The following is a 22,585-nucleotide window of genomic DNA, read 5'->3' as shown; positions in this document are numbered from 1 at the left end:
TCCAGGGTTCAAAGGCTAAAAACACTTTACATTATGAAACTGATTCGGGTTCAAAAACAAAGGCAGCATACAACGAAAGATGTCGTTTTGCCTTAAAGCTTAGATTTAAAAATGCAGCATCCACTGTTACTGCCCAAAAGCTAATGAGAATTTAAACCAGAACTTATATATCTAGCTTACCACATATGATGACCACTTCCATACTCCTTGCATGAATCCAATATAGAGACAGGTGCCTAAGGAGAAGAAGAAATCATCAAGAGGCTATTAACTATTTACAGCTGCTGTCAGACTTCAGCATAGATGAAAAGCAAAGTTAATGTTGGCTCCCACTTTCTAAAGCTAGCCAACTCGATGCAAATTCCTGACTGTCATACTCCTGGGCAGCTGAACAGCTATCATTTGAGAACCCAGAAACACTGTTTACTTTAGGTTGGGCATTCAGTTAAGGCAGGAAAAGAATGAACTCTCATGCCAACTTGAGGACAGATCCAACCTGTGACCCATAGACATTTCAGTACACTACAAATTTTTACTGAAGTGAGGCAAAAAGGTAAAGGAACTTCAAAGACCAACTACACTGGTAACAAAGGAAGAGATTCCCCCAAGTCTTACTCAGCCCTTGAAGCCATGCATATGAAGAGTGTTTCCAATACACCAAATAAAATCACAATACAGAAGTTATCAAACAGCAGGAGTTTGAAGGAGACAAATTAAGGCTACTGCCTATTGACTGGGAGAAGGTTCTTCCATTCTACTAGCAAGAGAATTGCCTTCCAAAAACTGATACTGTAATAAGACAGAACTCTTACACTCAGCATGTGCGTGTAAGTGGATATTAAATTATGTGATACTAATGCTGGGCATACGTCTCAAAGTCATATAGTGACAACAATTCTCTGCAACGCTGGTACACTTGGATTATGCATTTAATTTACAAGGTGGACCAATCCCTTCACTCAAATTTGGGGCTACTTCCTTTTCCATTATAATAGCTCTGAGAATCGAAACAACTTTGCTATGGATTATGATGCTAACAAGTTTAATATCAGAAATAACCACTTGCAAAACCACTTTTAAAAATACAGAAGTATGGCAGTTACCTGATTTTTACATCTGGAGTCCGGTATTTCAAAGCATCTCTGGGAAACTGTATGGTCTGTAGGAGTCGAACCACAGGATTGCAAAAAACTGCTGGTTAGGACTGTTTCTTCACAAATTATTTCTGGAACAAATACAAACAGCTCTTAAATCGCTGATGTAAAACCAAAATGAACATCTAAGTGTCTCCAAACAAGTAGAACTAAAATTGTGTAATTGAGATGTGATCATAAATCATTAAAGCTAAAGGATATCTTCATATAATAGCCAGGACAAAACAAAAGCAGGCAGAATTTTAGCCTAGTTACGGAAGTATCTTTGATGCAATTTTCAGTGCAGTTAAAGACTGCTAAAGTTTGTTTTTCAAGCTAACTATCAATTTAAATCTCAACATCTGGTGTAAGAATTCTTCACATGATTTAGTTTTACCAGAACATGTCAGTTTTGTTAATACTAACCCTTACTTTTACCAAAACATTGCCAGTCTGGCAAAAACTTAGCAGAGCACTCTTTGTAAGCTTTCCAGCTTTCCCTCAAATTTCTGTAAGCTTCAAGTGAACAAATACAATATCTGTGGAAAACCTTCAAGCAGACTCTGAACGTCTGGTCCCTCATATGCCACTCAAGACAATTATCCCACCTTATTCAGAACCCTTTTGAAGGGTTCAAAGCTGGATCATCAGTAAAAACTTAGGAGTGCATATAAGCCAACATTCTCAGGGATAAACTTTTTGCCTGTTTGACATTCACAGCATTGCACTGACACAGAGCAAATCAACTTTCACTATTACCACCGAGCCAGCCAGCTTAAGTATATACATGTGCAAATAAACAGAATTAGCGTGGATATGTTTCTGGCTTGAGCATGTGAACTCCTGCAGCTATCTTTCTGGATTGATAGTAAAGTTTAGTAGATTACATCAAACCATCTCATAGCCAGAGGAAACGAGGTATTTTCTACATGAACAAAATACTGTGTTAGCAAGAAGGAAACTCAAACTGACAGGAAAAACAGAACATGACAGCACTATTTTTGCTTTTCTGTTTCCTATATAAATATTTAATCTTTTTCTGTAAGCCATTTGCCAGAGACATTTAATTTGAATAATCTGTTACGGAAACAGATGGTCTCTAGAAAAACTGCAGAGAAAACAATTCATAGAAATAGCATATCAGGAAATGAATTCCGTTATTCATGATTTAAGGTCTAACAGAGAAACTAATCGCCTACCATGTTTCCATTTTTTAAAACAGACTTCTCAAAAGCAGCATTTTGAAAACAACCCTTACAGCTAGATGCACAGTAAATAATCAATTTCTATTGTTAAAGCTGAGAAATAGCCTGCTCTAGTTGTTATTATCCCAGTATTTATAAAAGCCTTCCCGAAGATTCTACTAATGGAACTTTACGGAAAAGGACTACAGTAAATAAACCTTGAATCTTATACCCATCTTTCTATAAAACTCCCAAGTACTTCAGAAAGATAGATCTAGATCTTTTTTCTCTCAAGACTCATTTGCTCCCAAACGTTTTCTGTAATGGAAAGACTATGAACAAATAACTTTTGAACAGTCACAGCGATTGCCAGTATGCATTTTTTCTGTTAGTCCTGCATAAAACTACAAGTTGTTATATAGAGAAACCATCTCAAACATGTAACTTAAATGCTTAATACTTTAAAACAAGCATTGACTTCATTTTGGAAAAACTTGCATTTTATCTGCAGATGAAAAAATGACCTAGAAGGGCTACAAAGGCAAATGAAGTACATAAATAGCAACTAAATCTGTATCTAAGTTGTCTGTCCTTTCATCAAATGCTATCAGAACAATTTCATTTTTAGAGTGAATTAATAAACCTCTACTGACTTTACAGAAATCACAGAAATGGACTTGTTGCAAAGATCAAGCTCTTCCAGGCATGTCTCTCCCCCATCCACCAATTTATTGGTAAGCATAACCTGTTCCACCCTGAATTACTGAGAATATAGTCCCTGCTCTCAAATGGTTACAGTCTTCTCCCACTATTCATATCCTACTGCACTGAGTTTTCAGTCAAGCAAAAGCCAAAAAAGTATCTTTATATCTTCTTCAGTCACAAATGACTATTCACATAAGTCAGTCTTACGGGCTCCTGCAAAAGATGAAAGATAAGCCATTCTAAGTTCGTAATGCAACAGGCATGCTTATTTAAAAGTAATTTTCAGGTAAGGTTAGCAGATGCTGTAGAGCACAACAGATGTGCTGAAATCACAAGCTCAGCCAGAACACTAACCCCACAACTGTCTTTTACTTATCTCCTTTTTCTATCTTCCTTCTGGTTTGACAGAAATGCAGCTCTTGCAAAAGAACTATAATGGAACACATGCTGCTTGAGTTCACATTTTGCAGGCCAAGAACAGGTAGAGAAGCAATTTTAAAACACATCTATCCATGTCATAGTTTTCCATTAAGGCATGTATCTGAACTAGGAAAAGATAGATAGTCCTCTGCTGGTGACTTCTGCAAGATGATGCAGTAAAAGAAGCCCTGTACCCAAACTTCCACTACAGTTAATTATCACTACAGTGAGGAACAGGTCACTTTTGACGATTCACATACAACTTCCACTTTCTAAACCAGTACTACCAGCTCTTTCTGCTTTGCCTTGATAAGCCCTATATCCATGCACATAATATTCATGTATATCAATGCAGCTTAGAAAAGCAGAACCAAGAGGCTCAGCCCAGCAGCACGATACATACATGATTACCTTGGCTGGAGCTGACAGGACGAGGCAGAGAGGGAGAGGAAGGACGAACAGTAAGAGAAGAACAGTTTGATTTGGAGCTGGCAGCAGTGAGCCTGGAGTCCTCACTGATCTAATAAAGAAAGTATGCAGTGATTAAAGAAAAAACACTAAATACACAGGACACATTAGATCCTGAACTAAAATAAGGCTACACAAGCTTTCTCAATTTTAGCAAAAGGAAAGTTAGTGCCAGCTCTTTTTGGGGGGGTGGGGAGGTGGTGTCACATCCTCTGAAGTTTCTGTTCTCACACTAAGTGGAATTCCACTAAGAATTCACTTAGAGAAGTCATTCTGATCACTGACTCATCACTGTGTTGACAAAACTAGCAGCAAGTTTCACAAACCACAAGATGATAGAAAACAGGATTTCTACACTGTAGGGATAGAACAGGTTCTGATAATAAGTTTATTACCAAAACAAGACTAACTAACTACACAGTACAGATACACATGATACAAGGCGAGGATTCAGATTTCTAATTCTTTCCCACTGCTAAATACCCACAAGCTGAAAGTTTGGGAAAGTCATTTCAGTACTCTGCAACACAAGCAGTAAAATCACACCTATGCAATACTTGTGTAAAACATAAAATACGGCTGTTAAGGTCAACTGCATACTCATTGTGTACACCATTAAGCCATTTTATGTTTTCCTCCCACTTCCTCTCTCCCAAGCCAGCACAAAACAGAAGGTCACATAATCACTGAAATTACATGGAAAACCAAATAGGAAAAAGAGGCAATGTTAAAAGTTCATACCACATTAAAGAACAAAGAAAGTGTAAAAACTATAATGCTAAGGAAAGTTTCATGAATTCCACTTAGATCTAATTTATGGAAGTCTTTCTATAAGCTGCTTTTGTACACAACACATTCTACTCCTCTCACAGCACCAAACTCACCTTTTTATCAGAGTTGCTCAGTTTGTACTTCACCTCCTTTGCTTTTTGAATAGCTTTCAGCACTTCCACAGTGTCTAGTTCCTTTTCTGTGGTAACAATGTTATCCAAACAGACCTAAAAAGAGTTAAAATATCTAGGAATATTGAAAATAAGGCAGGTCTGCAATTTATTTTTATTAATGTAACAAAAAATTATCTTAGCTTAATGCAAACTATGTGCATCTTTAACCACTACACAAAAACAACTATCACATTAGACCTTGCTCTAACATGATAGAAACTTCATGCAAACTCAGAAATGCTTGGTAAGCTTAGCATCCTTCCAGCGCAACTGTGTTTCAATGTTAACAGTGTTACCAAACAAAGGCAGGGTAAACCTGCAATTAGATCCAGGAGCATAGCCACATAATGGTAACACAGTTTCATTCTCGAAGATCTCTTCAACGCACACTAAAAACTCCTAAGCAGGTTTTTAGAACATTCACACAACTTTCCTCATCAGGCTTTGAAAAACATGTTTTCAAATGCCAGCTTCAAAGGAAGACATGCACCTTGGCTTACCTCTGAGGCCCTGTCCCCAAACTGAGCAAGTACTTTGGTCCGGTAATCAGGGATGATGCTCAACGGATTGCTGGATAAGACCACCTTTTCTAAGCATGGCAGGTTTCCTATATTTTTTACTTCATCAATCTGAAAGTTTTTGAATAAAAGTATGAATACAGACTGACCAAATGAAAATGAGCACAAAGACTGTGCATTTCTTGCATAAATTACATACCACAACCAGCAAAAAATGGCTAGTCACTTTTATTTCCAGTTTCACCCACTAAAAGAAATTGTCTGTGATCTAAATCACAAACCAATTTAACACTGAGAAAAATCAAAGATTACCTGTTCTACTTTGTTGTTGCTCAGATCCAAGTTGACTAATGAGTACAGTTTGTTAAGACCACACAGCCTTTCCAGCTGATTTCCAGCTAAATTCAGAGTTTTGATGTTTCCCAGTTTTGTGTGAACACCTTCTAGTGATGTAAGCTTGTTGTACGATAAGTCCAGGTGAACAAGGTTGTAAAGATGCTACAAAGCACACAAAAATCCATGTCATACACCAGTTAAAATTAAACAGTATCAAAAACACTGTTTTATGGCTTGGTCATTTTTTTGTGCAACAGTTTTCACGCTGGACACTGCCTAGCATGAAAAGCATGACATGAAATTGTTCATTACACAGGTTCAAGCTTGTAGAAAGAAATTCTTAACTGCATTTTTACCAACACACAGATACAGCTGGCAGTGAATGAATTCAGTTAAGAACTAAATGTTGTATGTCGATATTGGCAAAGAAATTAAAATATCCAGAGCATGTAGGAAACACACCATTAAAAGATTACTTGATGTTATGCAGGATAAGCTATTTGGGCTTAAACTATGCTCCATGAGGTGAGCAACAAAATTCTGAAGCAAGAAAATCCACATTCCAATGTCTCCGTCAGTCTGGGAAAAAAAAACCAAACAAAAACACAACACACCTTCAAAAGCATCACTTACCTGTAAATTTTCTACCAGAGACACCCCATTGTGACTCAAATCGAGGAATTCAATCTTCGGAATTAACTTCTAGCAGAAGAGAAAAAATGCATGTGCTAAATACATTTTAGCTTATAAACTGGGCCATAGTTCCTTCACTACCAGCTAGCCAACAAGGAAAGGTATCTTCCAATGCACAGTCTCTCTTCTCAGCTTTTGGTATTAAAAAAGCATGCCATAAGACCTAGTGCAACAAGAGTTGAACCCTGCTCTTACAAAAACCAGGTCACTCTGAGGAGCATGGTTAAGTTTTAATTTGAAACCTGGTTTCTCACAACAAATAAGCTGCTCCTTGTTTTAGCCCCATTTACTATTAACAAGTTTAATCAGTAGTTATTTCCATCTTATCAAACAAGCATATCTATGTTACACAGAAATCTGGATAAAGATAACAGTACCAAAACCCAGAGTAAGTTCAGTGATGTGTTTCCATGTTTTGATTACACCAGCCAAGCATTACAAGGTCACATCAACCTCTCAAAAATACACTTTAACCTAGAAAGTCTTTTATTTTTGGAGGACTCAAACTTTGAATCTGATGCTGAATTTTGACATCTATGTATTTACAAAGTCAGTATTCGTGGAAGTGTTGCTTTCAGAGCACAGAATGACAAACTTACATCCCTTAGCAAAGGAAATCCCAAAGTAGTAAAAGAAAAAAATCTCCTAAGCATTAACTTGGGTAGCTAATCAACATAAAGTGCAACTGAATCTTTCAGAAAAAAAAGATATAAAGCAAATGCAAAATCCCTGCTGTGTAATGTGCCACACAGGATCAGACACGCTTTTTTTCCACAAATGAAAAACATTTCTTACCACTGAATCATCAATTTGAGAGATGCTATTGTGACTCATATCCAAAGTTGTTAAAGTTCTCCAAGTTGGGATAACTGCTGTCACTGGACAACTTGAAGTTGCACCCTCTGGTTCCCACTGATCAAACTCAGAAGACTCAGGCACTAGGATTTCCTATTTAAGACAAGCACACATATTCTGCTTACATCTTCAGTGAAAGCTAATAGTTTTGAAAACAATCCAAACCACCTTATGTAAAGAAGCAAGATTTTTAAGCTTTATAATCACCTAGATTCAAGTTGTAAGTCTTCAAATGTGAGCTGACTGGGTCAGAATTATTTTAGATCTACAGGGAGGGAGTTCCAACACTGGCAGCCAATCCAAATTGGGGACTGAGGAGGAACAATAGAGGGACTGTGAAAATTATGTTACTTGAATCCCTTGCCAAATCAAGGCCCAGAGAAAAGAGTAAGACATGCACTCAGTTCTGGATGAATAATAGAAACATATATTCCAATAAAAGCATCAGAAATATCACTGGGAAGGGACACATGTAAACACTTCCTCCACTTTATTAAAGTTGAGATTCTGGAAGGTTAGCAAACCCTTTCAGTTCCCTGGTTTTATAAGCAGAACCTGCAACAGGCAGTACAGAAAAGTATATGGACTCCAAATGGATATTTTCACAATTCGCATATTATTTTTGCACGTGCTTTGAACACTCACTCTTACCTTCATTGATGTTGCTGAAAATCGAATACTCATTGTGGCCAGAGCGTGTTTTGATGAAGTCAGCCCTTTGATAAGCTTTCCCCCACAATGACTGATCTATTTAAAAAACATATGTTAAAGTCAGAATTGCCAGAACAGACAAATGAAACATGGAAAAGGCAACTAAAAGCTTCAATAGCAGATTCTCCACTGATTTGGAAAGTAGTTACAGCACTCCCTTAAAATCTCCTGAGACTCTAAACCAACTTTTGGTAAAGCTAAAGCAAGAAATTAGAGACATAATAGAAAAGTGAAATTCAAACATTTATTTGAACAAAACTTTTTCTCCACTGACTTTCTACCTGCCCCGTGTATTATTCAAAGTGAAACTACCCAGGCAGTTTCATAGGGCACAGTATTTTACTGTTACAAAAAAAAAAAAGAGGTATCTCAAGCTATGGCTCTACCTGCATACATGTTTATTTAGGTATCTCATGTTCTTCATTGTAAGTAAGAAAAAAGAAACACCTAGGAAGTGAGGATACTAATCTAAGCATTTAATATGCTAGTGAGCTAATTACACAGTCTAAGTTTAAGATTACAAAGTCTTTTTTTTGTAGCTCAGTTTGGAACACCGCCACCAAAGGTCTGCTACAGCCTCTGTGCAGCAACCAGGTCCTCCTCTGCAGACGATCACTCACTGTGCAACCAGAACAACTGGCACATTCACTGGTGTACCAGTGAAACCACACTGAACAGAGACACAGAACTCCTGCCGTATTTGAAAAAAAATAATTCCTTCCAGATTACCACTGTTAAGTTTTGGACAACATTTACAACTAGATAAAAGTGTCAGTCTGGTGTCAGTCCATGTCAGTCCATTCAAAACTTGTCATGGACATACAATTAGGAAAGTCCTCAAGATCAACCCCCCTTCTCCGCCCACCACATTAAGCAAAGCTACACCTGAAACTATCCATGCTCTCAGGAAAGGGGAAAATTGATACTAGTCCGCAATATCCTCCCTGCAGTATGTTAGACACTCCCACTCTCCAGCCCGCTGTAGTTTCTTTCCCACATTAAAATGTCCATAAATCGCTGACTTCAGGAATCCAGTTCTTAACCAGCTCAGTCTCTCATATCAATGAGACAATACTGTTCATGTACTAGAAAAGGCATGGCATTCACCAAAAGCAGACACAGAGACTGCATAACAAAATCAGATATTCTATCCGGAAAGATCAGAAGTGGTCAGGAAAATATTTTGTAAAATGCTCACCGAACAACTTCTACCTGAAACCCTGCCACTCGCACTGCAAGCAGACCAATGAAAAAATTCTGCAAATTATCAAGCAAGAAGCACTATACCCAGAAGCGTACTTTCACAAGCAAATCGAATGTCAGGACATTTTCACAAATATTTGGTGCTTTCCAATAGAAAAGTACTTTGTAATAAGAGATCCCATTATACCCCATTTGTTAGATCTTCAAGGCAATGGAAAGCCACCCTGTTTTAGGTTTTGTGTATATGCTGGAAATCACCTTCTTGAAGACACAGTGCAAGCTATTCTAAACATTTCAATCTGGCATCCTTATTTCCAAGACTTGAGAAAAAAAAAAACCTTGTTTCATAAATGAAATGGTCCTTCTAAACACTGCACTCCCCAATTCTAGCACCAAATCAAAGCATACAATTACCAACTCAGAGATATGCAGACCTGGCATTTGCAGAGCCTCTATAAAATTACGAGCAGTATCTCAGTCATACCTCTATCTGATGAAGTGATTTGAAAATTGACAGATCAAAAGGCAAGAGATGCTCCTGAATGTTACTGGTTCCAAAAGGTCCCCCTGTTCCAGTGACCTAGTAATCAACATTTAAGAATAGAGGTAGCATACATAATCCAATTTGTCCGCATTTCAGACAGTCTTACACAGGCAATAGCACAAATACAGTAGTTTGGAAAGACAGCTGAAGTTCCAACTGATTTTTCAAGTATGGAACGATTCATGAAACTTGCAACTTAACTCTTCAGGAAAAAAGTTAGTTGCTTCAGCTAAGTCTACTGAACTGGAAGCACTGAATTTGAACTGCCACCTTGTGCTTGTATCTTGTAGCACATGGGGCATGCAAAAAAAGATACCACAGGCAAGACTGACCACAGATTCATTCTCAGCTGACCAAGTCAGAGATGCACTCACTAAAAACAACTTCCTTGAAACATCTGGATCCTCCAAGACAGAACTGTCTTCAATTCCACTACAGTGGATGAAGTCCAAGGCATTGACAAGCTGGGTTTGAAGAAAACCTTAGACATTGGTACACATTTAATAAAAACACATCTACTATTTCCATGTGGTCATTGGATTCTGGTCTCAGAGCATGTTAGCATCATAAAAGATAGGTAATTTCATTTCCGTTTGCTGTGAACATAGTTTTGGGAGAAATCTCCAAGGTTTTTGTCTGGTCTTATATGTATGTTAAAAGCTCTGAAGGTGCCCACCCACAAGCATTCAGAAGGGTCACAAATTCAGGTTGTGGGTATTTTTGTAAACAATACGGTCTTCTCCAGCCAGAGAATCCTCTGTTCAGAGGTTTCTAAACACACAGAGGATGGCAAAGTCAACTGAATATCCACAGCAATACCAGTACAGCTGTGGGTTTGCTTTCACTACTTTTAAATACTCCAGTGAAGCTTCCCCTGATCCACTTTATTTCCCCTTTGAATACATCACAAAGTTAAAAGGAAGCTCTTCATGTAATAAAGGGACCAAAAAGAGTTTGAGCTGTAGCAAGCACTGTTAAAAAAATTACTCAGGAAGTCTTCATAATTCATTTATTTGGCAGTAAAAAGCCAAATTGGCTCCAGACAAAAATCATCTGTTCCAGGGCCATTTTACATTTATTCTGAAATGATATTTTACCTAGACATTCAGGGCCACCTCATCTATGAAACTGAGGTTTTTGTTTAGTTGTTTAACTTTCAGATACAGTCAAAGGTGAGAAACAGGACAGGATTTATATACATCTACTCTGAGATACCCATAATCCACAAGGAATGCAGGGTTGAAGAGAATAATATTTATCTACCTCCCCATTCCTGCTAGCACCCAGTAGGATTCTGTGGCTGCACCTCTACAGAGAGCACTGTTGAAGAGACCACATAAGAGAATCAACATCTTTGAGAACTATATGTGTATTGAAGGATGGCAGAATAAACTCCTGTTTAACATTGAACTCCAAATGCTTGCAGGTGTTTACTATCAGTACAGTTCTTGTGCATTCAGACTAGACTCCAAAAGTATGCGAAGAATCACATTAGTCTGGTACAAACAACACCTCCAGTATTTATGCAAGTATAGCTCACCTTTAAATACTTGAGTCTACAAGTGAAATCGAGAATATGACCTAGATCTGTTTTGGCATCTCCATTAGCGCATGTAGGTTTCCCCTGGAGCAGCTGTTGAGTGACAGCATATAACTGCAAGGGCCTGATGGTGAAAACCTCTCCAGCCATTAACAACTGCTCTCCTGAAAAAACAGAGTATGATGCTATCAAACACAACGCTGCAATGGTTACAAAAGAATAAATGGTAGATGGAAGATCTAATGTTAGAGATTAAACGTTTGTCATTTATACTCTAAGCTCACATTTGAGGTACCAAAATAATGCCTTTTTTCACCACTTAAAAATCTTAATTCAGCCATTCTAGTTTATCACCAGAATAATCTAGGTGTTCAAATGGGTACTCTCATCAGGCAAGCCCCAAGCTCCTAATGCAACTAATGGTAAACTTCCCTCAATCTTAACGGGACTGGAATCAGACAGAGTACATTTATATAGCATAAGAGTTACTAAACTTTTTCCTAGATATCCCTAAGTTCTATAGCAGTTGGGACTTTGTCTATTCAGAAAAAGCAGAGCACCTGCCATCTAAAAAACAGACATTACATCTTTCACTATGCTGCCTAAATGCAGAATTGTAGCAAATAAATTTTCTTGGAGAGTATAAGGACTTTCACCACACCAGTACCAATGCAAACTCCCAGAACAGGAAATGTATTATCTGACAATATTTTTACAGTCTCATTTCATTCTAGGAAAGTACAAAACAGCATCCAAAATCCTCTCTGAAGGCACCACAAGACTCAATGTGGACTACAGCAGTCAGAACACACACATGTGGAATTACCATCTTCCTCCTCTTCCTTTTAGGGACATCAGTTTGCCATCAAGGACAAGAGAGCATCAGCTTTCATAAGCAGAAGTCTCAGAAATGCTCTGAGGAGTACAATTCCCTTTGGCTTCAGTGGGAGCAAGTCCAAGAGTCCAGCTGCACATTATTGGAAGGCTACACTAATATACCGCAGTCAAACAACGATTCTGGTATCAGTGAGACTGCAGGTACTACAAAAGTCAGGAAAGATTTCTTCAGGAGCTTCCTTAAAACGTTCCACAATTTGCTGAGTGGACCCTCTGAAATGGCTTCACCTAAAGTTAATTTTCTGCCAGAACAGTCTGAAATGGCATACTGAAACATGCTTCACCTATCACCTCAGCCAGATGGAATTATACAGTAGTATCTAGCACATCCTTCAAAACAAAATCAGCATGGGTTAATCATTTCACATGCCTCCTACTGTTAATGGATCGGTTACAGCTGCTGCAGTTACAGTAAGTGCATTTGATTTTCATCTGCCAGCCTCAGAAAAGCACATCCTTTAATTAACCGACCAGAAAGTCTCATGTTTCCTGAATTCTGGAAGAAAAACATTAATTTAAATATGTAAAGTGGTCTCTTGCATTTAACACACACTATATCAGGACTCTGACACAAAAACTTCCTTACAGGCTACACTAAAACATACCCAGACAGAAAGCTTAAAGCTCTGATCACCAGTATCAGATCCTGCCCTTTAAGGACACAGTCTAGTAGGCCCTTTTCAAAACCTAAATTCACCAATTTCTGTTTTGTTTCCAAAGGCAGCTGCACTACTGTTACGGCTCCTACCAAAATGCAGCTTGAATCAAAAGTGCAAACAGCAAGAAATGCGTGATGAGAAAGAAGGGGAAGAATAAGCATCATAGTCTGATATGGAAGATTAAGATCTCTCATTGTCTGGAGATTAAATGTCACAGGTATGTGAACACATGCACATAGAGGAAATCATTCCCAGTTAAACTCTCACAAGTTCTTTACCTTTGTGGAACAACTCTTCAGCCAATGCAGCAGTGATCCCATTGATTTCCTGCAAAGAATAAACCATTGTAATCCATCTATTTACAAACTTGTGGTTCCAATTTTTCAATGTGTACCTTTGCTGGTCTCCCTTTTATGTTGCAGTACAGGACTTTTTTAAACAGATGTCAACTGTGATTGTCTTACAGATTTCTTTGTCACTTTAAAATACTTTACAAAAATTACCTGAAATTATGTATTTCATATGATTTTCATTTTCAAGATGGAAGATATTGAACTGCATTTAAATAATCACATCCTGCACATATTTGAAAAGGGCAACAGCAACTAGAGTAACTATTACTAGCCATCATTAGCCCAGCTTGAAAGGCAGTGCAGTTTAAGAAACTTTCAGATTTTAACATTAAGACTAAGCTAATGCATCAAGCACTCAACATTTCCTCAGAATATCACCAACACACAGCCCACTTTAGATTAACTGGTCTACAGGGAAGAAGAGTAATTAATCTTCCGGACTTCAATGCTATTACACTTGCTGCAGAGTAATTCAAAAGCCTTTTTTCCCCCATCCTCTCCACCCTTTTGGACCTACACAGGTGCTCAACCGCCATTCCAGCCACTGACAGCTCCAGGAGGAAAGAAAAAGGCCAAAACCTCTCAATGCAGTGATTTGGTCCTTCTAAAACTGAAGGTGCATGAAGATCAGGACAAGTATTTCCCATCTGGGTATACCCCTCCACGAAAAGCAAATGCTCCGTGGAAGTCCAGAAATAGTTCTGAGTATTTCCAACAGTTCTCTCTAATGCCCACAAAAAAACCAAAATAAAACTATTTGTAATACTGAAGCTTCCCCTAGACACATGCATCTAATTTTAAGGTAGCTGCAAAGGATAAACAGATATTATGGATCATCACAAAATGAATATTTGAGGAGTTTGCTGACAAATCCCTCATGATTTATAAACAGGGAATACATCCACAGGACATCTGCAGCAGACAGTTCAGCTCATTTGATGAGGCAAGCATTTGAGAAAAGCATTCTTAGTATAACTGAAACCCCACTCACTGAGGATGAACAAAGCCTCCACCCCACAGTTTCGAGAACAAGAAGCTAGAAGCTGCATTCCAAACAAAATTCAACAGTTCTGACTCATTTGAGTAAGCCAGTTAGACTCATCTAGCATGCACAGACCTAATTGAAAACTACTCTGTATCCCTTTCATCCTCTGGGACAGAGCACAATTTTTTTCAGCATTTATAATTGAAATAAGATTATGACTCGGACTGTTCAGTGACTAGAAGGCAACAAAAGCAACTTTATTCCTGTCGTATGTACAAGAGATCTGTTTTAGCTCTAACTACTTATACACAAACCCACACAAGTCCATTGTTTGCAGGTATCTCTGAACAGCAGTTTGTGGGTGCTCAATTCTTTTCTCACAAAAGCTTCTATTTAAGTTAACAAACCAAATCTTGTAAAATGACGAAGTATAAGACAGCGCAACAAAAGAAGCATCCCCATATCACTGCAGACATCCTATTCAATGTCACAGTAACAACAATGTTCTACTTTGCTGTCACATGCAACCGCTTCTCTTTGTGAAGCTGTACCTGTCTTTTCCCTGTGACACAAAGGCTTCAAGTGGTTTTAGTGTATTTACAGTAGGTATTTCTACTCAATACAGTTCTATTAACCTGAGAAATAAAATCAAATAATCCCTGTTGGACATGCTACAAATAAACAAAAAATATTGTGGCCTTCCTATATAAACTAATGAGGCAATATCAGGGATTATAATGGCTCAAGCATGCACATGGGCTGTCTGATAACAAAGATATTTTAAAAGATCAAAGTTCTGCAGGAGGTCATTTTCCAGCAGAATTGCTGTGGTAAATATTTAGCTTTTGTGCTGAATAACTAACCTTTTTTTGTAAATATTTAAAAGTACTCTAAAGTTCCAAGCAAAAACAATTGAGCTTATACCTCAAGTCAAACTCCCACTAAAGCAAAGAAATGCAGATTAAGCAACAACTTTGCTCTTAATACACAAGCACAGCACAGAAACAGGGAAACATTCATATCCAAATAATGCTAGCTCTTTGGAAAAGTAAAAAAGGATGAACATAACAGCAAGAGGAAAAAATAGTCTAACTGAAAAACAAGAGAGGGACAAGGAAGAATTTCTGCCTGCATAAATACCTTTGTTGAAGTTACAGCACTGAAACATTAATGAAAGACATCATTTAAGAGACAGAGTCATCAGAGAACAGAAAAATTGCACAACTTCCTCAATCAGGAAGCTTGCTCCATCTGAACAGAATTGTCCCTACATTGTCATGCACATTTTTAATACATTTAAAACCTCTAATTCACTTTCGAGGACTTGATTGTGACAAACTAGTGCTCCTCATTCAAACCTGCAGTGCAATAGCAACAATATGAAATAAACCTTCTACTGTTAAAGTCAAACTCTAAAGTCTCATCAGGATAACTACGACCATGTAACAACTAGAACAGGTTTTTCTTTGTTGCTAAAGCTTAATTAACACAGCTAATGGACCACTTGTCTTGTTTCTGAAGCCTTTATATGCAACCATGAAAGGCCATCTCAGCACATCCCACCCCAAAGCAATTACCGCTCCTCCTTTCCATTGAGTTCTCCAGTACATTTTCCTCTTTATGAAGTTCATTCTCCCCTTTACAACATGATGCCACACTGCAAAAAAGCCTAATTATACACAAGAGATGAACGAACAAATTGCAATCTGAGCACGAAAGCAAGGCATCGCTTCTTACTTTAAGCATCCTTTACCGTAACATTCTGTCTGCTGGCTGAAGGTATTTCTCCAGAGGCCACTCCATCAGTGTGCTTCCCACAAGGAAGCATCATTTTTCTTCATTTGGGCTCCTGGAAACTGTTTCAGTGTGAACCACAGCTCTAACCACTAACCACTAAGTCAGGGGGTGTGCGGATCAATTATGCAACATTCCTTCAGAGAGCCAGCACTATTGACTTCAGCCTAACAACCAATTCAGCTTCAGATTTATTCACAGCTTCCAACTCTCCTGCCAGCATTTATTGTCTCCTCTTAGAGTCCCTATCCACACTACTTGCCAGCACAGTATCCACTGCAATAAAAAGCGGTATCAAAAATCTCAGAAATATGCTTTGTTCATAACATTATGCAAAACGTTAATAAAGAGCAGGTTCAGCTCTTTTGTGAAGATTTCACACAATTCTCTCCAAGTCTGAAAACTAGGGAAAGACACTCAGGCCTCCATTCACATGCTAAAAACATAACTTACATATAAGTGAAAGTGTAGGAAGTGTGACAAAACTTTTGGAGCAGTAACAGGGAACTTGGTGAGCAGGGTTTGCAGGTAGACCTCCAATTCCTTTTGTCTTTTCTCTACCAGACTTTTGGAATTTTTTCCGATGATCTTCTTTGGAGGTAACAGATTTTTATCTATTTTCTTTTCTGAAACAAGCTAAAAGACAAAGACAAGAGTTACTACCTGACTCACCATCTGAACTTGCATAAAAGATGCAATGGAACATATTGAGAGCATGTTGCCTGATCCTGGTAAGATCGAAAAATAAAACTACTTCAGTAAATTTAGCTATTAACTTCAAAGTACTAGGTATTTTCAGACAGAACATTTTATCATAAAATTATAAGTTCAATTATAGAGTTTTCTGAGAGACTCACCCAGAGTACCATAGGGCAGAATGTAACTAAGGTGATAAAACAACAGAATAACTGGCACGTCTCTGAGAAAGCCACCCAGTCTTGAATATAGTGGACTTCCCCCCATTTTCACTTGCTGCTTTTAATCTGAACTGGTTAATAACTGCCCCATGCTATTGTCTAAGGATAACTTTATCATCCACTCCTCCCAGAAGAGGGTCTCTGCTCCAGTCCAGCTTTTGGTTACCAGATCAGCTGACCATAAACAACTCTCTTGGCAAAAAGCTTAATGACTCTAGCCTGAACTCCACTCCTCCTGGTACAAGCTTCTGTCCAACGCTAAAGTTGTCCTGGCCAACCTCTCCCAGCTCAAGGGAAATGCAACAGCAATGAGTAATATTGTCCATACAAAAAGGATGTAGTCTGCAGTTCAGATGGTATCTTCCAGATATTCTCACTCTTTCGTGAGTAAAAAATTTATGTCCCACACAACAGAACTACACAAACCATACAATGTTTTGTAAGAGACCAAGGCCACAGTTTTAATATGCTTACCTTTTCATGCAGGTCATGGAAATCACTATAACGATGTTTGACTGTCCACTGATGATTGCCAACACTGACCTGAATAATGTATACCTGGAAGGAAAAAATTCAAGTAAGGGAATTAAAGAGAAGCTAACTATGACATACTGGTTAATGTAGCACTATAAGGTGATTCAACATTTTTAAAGTATCATAGTTAACTAAAAGCAAATCCAAACTCTAAGGTGACTTTGCTGATGCCTAATCTCATTCACAAGGCTGCTCCACACAAAAACATGCAGATACCTCTTAATGCAAAGCAACAGCTTTCATTATTGCAACCCAAAGGTTAATAAGCAAGATCTCTAAGCTACTGCTTTTTCTGAAGACTTCTGCTAAGTCGAGTTGATATTCATAACTACTCACAACAAGTCTGAGACAGCAGCATCCCTTCTTCAATCTACCAAGTTCCACAACAGGCAGAGGAACTTGGCAAGCATCCTGTTGTCACTTCACAGTTAAGCAGAAATCTGGAGCTTAACCCTTCAGAAACCTAGACAAATCCTTTGGTTGGCTGGATGTTAACTATCTTACTCCTTTTAGGGTAAATCAACAAGACAGCTTCCTGAAAGTTACAATTGTGCACAAAGAATCACTACAATCATCTAAAGTAACCCAATGTTTCTTCACACAAAAGTAAGCATTTTTAGCCATGCACGTACCAAACAACTCAAGACTTTAATTGTAGGTGACTTTCCAGATTGAACAGCACTGGTTCTGCAGTAAACTCACAATCTACCTTTGGACATGCCAGAAGCAAGCCATCCCAAAGAAATTTTACAGGTACAAAATAAAACACAAAGTAGAAAACAAACAGGGCTCAGCAAAACCAGTTCTACAGCTACTTGAAAATAATAACTTAAATAAACTGTGTTATGCAATCCAACTATATTCCTTGGGGAAAACACCAATTCGAAATCAAATCCTGAAAGCATTTAACACAGTTGAGAACTTGCTTACTGGCACACATCACACAGACCTGACTCATAGCTGCTATGAGAATGATGCACATCTAGTTGCTAAACCCACTTGAGAAAACAAAAAGCATCAATAGTTTCAATTTGTTACGTAAAAGGCCAGTTTTCACTGTTAGTACAGACCAGCACAACATCAAACATTAAATAGAATACCACTTCCATTTTAAAAGATGAACTATATCTCGTACCAATTATATATCTGTAAGCATCTGACAATGGCTTGCCGAACAAAAAACAAGCCCTACAGAGAACTGAGTCAAGATGTCTGACTCTTGCACACAGCACATGACACGTCAGTGTTGGGATGAGTACTGAAAGCACCAATGAAGGCCTATACAGAATTACAGTCTCAATGCCTGTGTCTGCTTTCCCATCACGTTGTGTTGGGAAACAGCAGATCAGGATTATTCACTGTGCCGGTGACAAACTAGAACAGGAATAACCTGAGCATTCAAAAGTACCTCATAACCCTGAGGAAAGCAAGGAGACGCTCTAAGAAACCAGAAGACTAAAATCAGAGCTAAAGTACTACATTTAGAAGCTATAATAAAAAGACTAGTTCATTTTAAATGCTGACAGTGCTAAACTATGGCAGATGAAGCAGTATAGCTAAATGCAATGCAGATTGAGTACACAATGCATAAAACCTCAGATTAGACATTCAAAACACAGTAAACTTCGCAGCTCCCAACTAACAGTTCATGAGATGAAGAAGGAATGCCTCACCTCTCTATATACAGTACAGTCAGAGTAAATATATAATGAAGGGTTTGTATTCTTTTGCTGAAATGGCAAGGACTGACCTCTTCCAAAAACATAGCACTGACACAAATGGATCATCTGGGTAAGAAACTACCTGTTAAAGTGAGTGTTTACATGCACTGATACAATGCCTCAAATTAAGTCTTTAAAAAGATACAGCATTCCCCACGTAGAACACAGCCAAATCTGGCAGTACACATCCACCCCTCAAACAGCATCAGCATGCAGAATGACAGCAATGGATTTCACATCAATCCACAAGCTGCCATTATCTTGAAGAATAAATAATACAAATGCAATAATGTTTATGTGCTCCAAAGACTTGTTTCAATATAGAAATCAATCATTTTAATGAAAAGAACACCCCTATATCAGATCACAGAATCACAGAATAGTAGGGGTTGGAAGGGACCTCTGTGGGTCATCTAGTCCAACCCCCCCGCCGAAGCAGGGTCACCTACAGCAGGCTGCACAGGACCTTGTCCAGGCGGGTCTTGAATATCTCCAGAGAAGGAGACTCCACAACCTCCCTGGGCAGCCTGTTCCAGTGCTCCGTCACCCTCAGAGGGAAGAAGTTCCTCCTCATGTTCACACGGAACTTCCTGTGCCTCAGTTTGTGCCCATTGCCCCTTGTCCTGTCACTGGGCACCACTGAAAAGAGCTTGGCCCCATCCTCCTGACACCCACCCTTCAGATATTTGTAGGCATTTATAAGGTCCCCTCGCAGCCTTCTCTTCTTCAGGCTGAACAAGCCCAGTTCCCTCAACCTCTCCTCGTAGGGGAGATGCTCCAGTCCCCTCACCATCCTTGTAGCCCTCCGCTGGACTCTCTCCAGTAGCTCTTCATCCTTCTTGAACTGGGGAGCCCAGAACTGGACACAGTACTCCAGATGAGGCCTCACCAGGGCAGTGTAGAGGGGAAGGAGAACCTCCCTTGTCCTGCTGGCCACACTCTTCTTGATGCACCCCAGGATCCCATTGGCCTTCTTGGCAGCCAGGGCACACTGCTGGCTCATAGTTAACCTGTCGTCCACCAGGACACCCAGGTCCCTCTCCGCAGAGCTGCTCTCCAGCAGGTCCACCCCAAGCCTGTACTGGTGCATGAGGTTGTTCCTCCCCAGGTGCAGGACCCTGCACTTGCCCTTGTTGAACCTCATCAGGTTCCTCTCTGCCCAGCTCTCCAGCCTATCCAGGTCACGCTGAATGGCAGCACAGCCTTCCGGTGTGTCTACCACACCTCCCAGTTTGGTGTCGTCAGCAAACTTGCTGAGGGTACATTCTAACTCTTCATCCAGGTCGTTGATGAAGAAGTTAAACAAGACTGGGCCCAGTACTGACCCCTGAGGGACACCACTTGTCACCAGCCTCCAACTAGACTCAGCTCCGCTGATGACAACCCTCTGAGTTCTGCCATTCAGCCAGTTCTCTATCCACTTCACTGACCACTCATCCAGCCCACACTTCCTCAGCTTCCCCAGGAGGATATCATGGGAGACTGTGTCGAAAGCCTTGCTGAAGTCAAGGTAGATAACATCCACAGCTCTCCCTTCGTCTACCCAGCCAGTCATGTCATCGTAGAAAGCTATCAGATTGGTCAGGCATGATTTCCCCTTGGTGAATCCATGCTGACTACTCCTGATAACCTTCTTTTCTTCCACTTGCAAGTTCATCTTCAATTATATCCAAGTTCATCTTCAATTAATTTTGAGTCCACTAATATGACAAGGGTGACAGTTTAAGATTCTTCAAAGACTGCTTACCTGTCAGGCCAACCACTAGAAGGCATACATGGATCAACAATTAAACCCTCACACTGCACTGTCTCCTAGACATAAATATACCATGTGAAATCCACACCCATATTTATGCTATAAACTGCATTTCTATAGAGCTAAAATGCAAAAGTGCTTACATTCACAGATTTTTCTTGTCCCCATGTCTCTACCGAACTCTTCCATGTAGTAAATTTTGTACATCTTTCTATGAATCAGTTGTTTTGGTTAAGTTCGACTTTGTAAAGTGTTTAGTACATCTGCAGTGCTATATATTTTCATTTTTTCTAACCAGTCCCTCAAAACTCTTTGCATATAAGTACTCACACCACCAAACAGCACACCTTCATCTCCCTAAATATCTAAAGGTGAAATATTTACTAAAAGCTTTTTAAGATGTATGATCTTTAAACCAACTGTTAAATGAACAGCAGTGATTTCAGACTGCCTTTTGTTTACTTCTTGTACACATTACAAAAACCCGCCCATCTCCCTTTACATAGAAAACCTGCATTTCTACAGCATCCCCCATCCAACTTCACATACTTCAGTACCACCAAGAAAAAGACAAGCATCTCACTTTCCAGATGACAGAGCTGCCCACAGGAAGCCTGGGACACAGGTGTGACTCCAGCCAGTAGGTCCCAAATTCCAGAGCAGTGATGCAATGGCATCTCCTCCCTGCCTCCTCAAGTAGTCCAACAGTTTACTCCCATTCAAGGAAGCCACAGTATTTGCCTTAAATATCAAAGCTAGTATTTATATTAAAAACAGCTGCAAAAGACAGGAAAAGTAGGAAGACAATTTTAGGTCAAACAAATGCATAGCAGGAAACAAACGAAGCACTGGCAGCCTTGAGGCCACCTAGCAATCAGCCAGGCTGCAGTCAGCATCTAGCTGGACCAGCACATGCAGGAGAAACATCCAGTAAGCACGCCCACACTGTTCTAACCCCCAAAAAACATTAATAGGTGCAGTACTTTTTCCTGCTGGATTTTTTTCTAACTACTCCAAGAATCACATTTTTTAAAGCATCTTCAAATTACACAGAACTGTGGGCATCCCTGATATATTTTACAGGCTTTAATCTCACAACTTTCAAATGGAGGTCATTAAAAGAAGTCTCCTATTGAGATGAGCTCTGAAACACAGACCACAATGGGAAACACACATGCCAAAAGAAAAACAACTCTTTCAAAAACAAGGATGAAAAACAGGACCACCACCACCTTGACTACTACATGTCAAGAGATGCAGCTTGCTACCGCTATGTTTCCTTTCTCACCTTTACCAGATTTGACTGACTTTTACACCATCTAATTTCTTCACTTCTGCTCTGGTACAGGTCTTCATCACATCCCTAAGTTGTGCTGATGTAAATTTGAACACTAAACACAAATGTTAATATTGGTAAAACATTTCATCTTGTGAATAATTTTGTAAAATTTCTGTTTCCATGTAAAGATTCGTTCCTACTTTTCTAATGGCTTGGGTCTATCTCATACTGCAGCTTCATGCTTGGAGTTCTGCTTGCAGTTTTAGGAGGTTTAGACACAGGTAAGCCTAATGTCACAACCCCTTCAAAAAATGCAGCAAGAGAATCAAACCAAATACTGGTAAACCTTGCCTTCCAAACACTGTATTTTAAAGCTCCAAAGAAAAATGGCATTAAAATAGCTCTGTGCTTCTAGAACCATAACCATTAAAAAAGA

At 39.1% G+C, this 22,585-nt stretch overlaps 1 protein-coding gene across 3 annotated transcripts in view; it reads right to left on the bottom strand.

Annotated features, from left to right (window-relative positions):
- NISCH (nischarin) overlaps positions 1-22,585 on the bottom strand; it is a 32,409-nt gene that overhangs the window by 7,833 nt on the left and 1,991 nt on the right. The window contains exons 2-15 of one of the 3 annotated variants that reach the window (XM_075432565.1): positions 17,334-17,417; positions 16,396-16,578; positions 13,089-13,137; positions 11,255-11,418; positions 9,655-9,750; positions 7,908-8,003; positions 7,197-7,349; positions 6,342-6,410; positions 5,685-5,870; positions 5,355-5,483; positions 4,795-4,908; positions 3,854-3,962; positions 1,104-1,225; positions 181-236 (exon numbers count right to left, since the gene is read on the bottom strand). In XM_075432565.1, coding sequence (XP_075288680.1) covers positions 181-236; positions 1,104-1,225; positions 3,854-3,962; positions 4,795-4,908; positions 5,355-5,483; positions 5,685-5,870; positions 6,342-6,410; positions 7,197-7,349; positions 7,908-8,003; positions 9,655-9,750; positions 11,255-11,418; positions 13,089-13,137; positions 16,396-16,578; positions 17,334-17,417 — 1,610 coding nt within the window. Of the gene's footprint in view, positions 1-180; positions 237-1,103; positions 1,226-2,250; positions 3,236-3,845; positions 3,963-4,794; positions 4,909-5,354; positions 5,484-5,684; positions 5,871-6,341; positions 6,411-7,196; positions 7,350-7,907; positions 8,004-9,654; positions 9,751-11,254; positions 11,419-13,088; positions 13,138-16,395; positions 16,579-17,333; positions 17,418-22,585 lie in introns of those variants that run through there. The other 2 variants (XM_075432567.1, XM_075432566.1) reach the window with 2 other exon arrangements.

Source organism: Opisthocomus hoazin, chromosome 11 (assembly GCF_030867145.1).
Source record: "Opisthocomus hoazin isolate bOpiHoa1 chromosome 11, bOpiHoa1.hap1, whole genome shotgun sequence".
NCBI classification, from domain to species: Eukaryota; Metazoa; Chordata; class Aves; order Opisthocomiformes; family Opisthocomidae; genus Opisthocomus; species Opisthocomus hoazin.
This window is presented reverse-complemented; position numbering and strand designations above follow the sequence as displayed.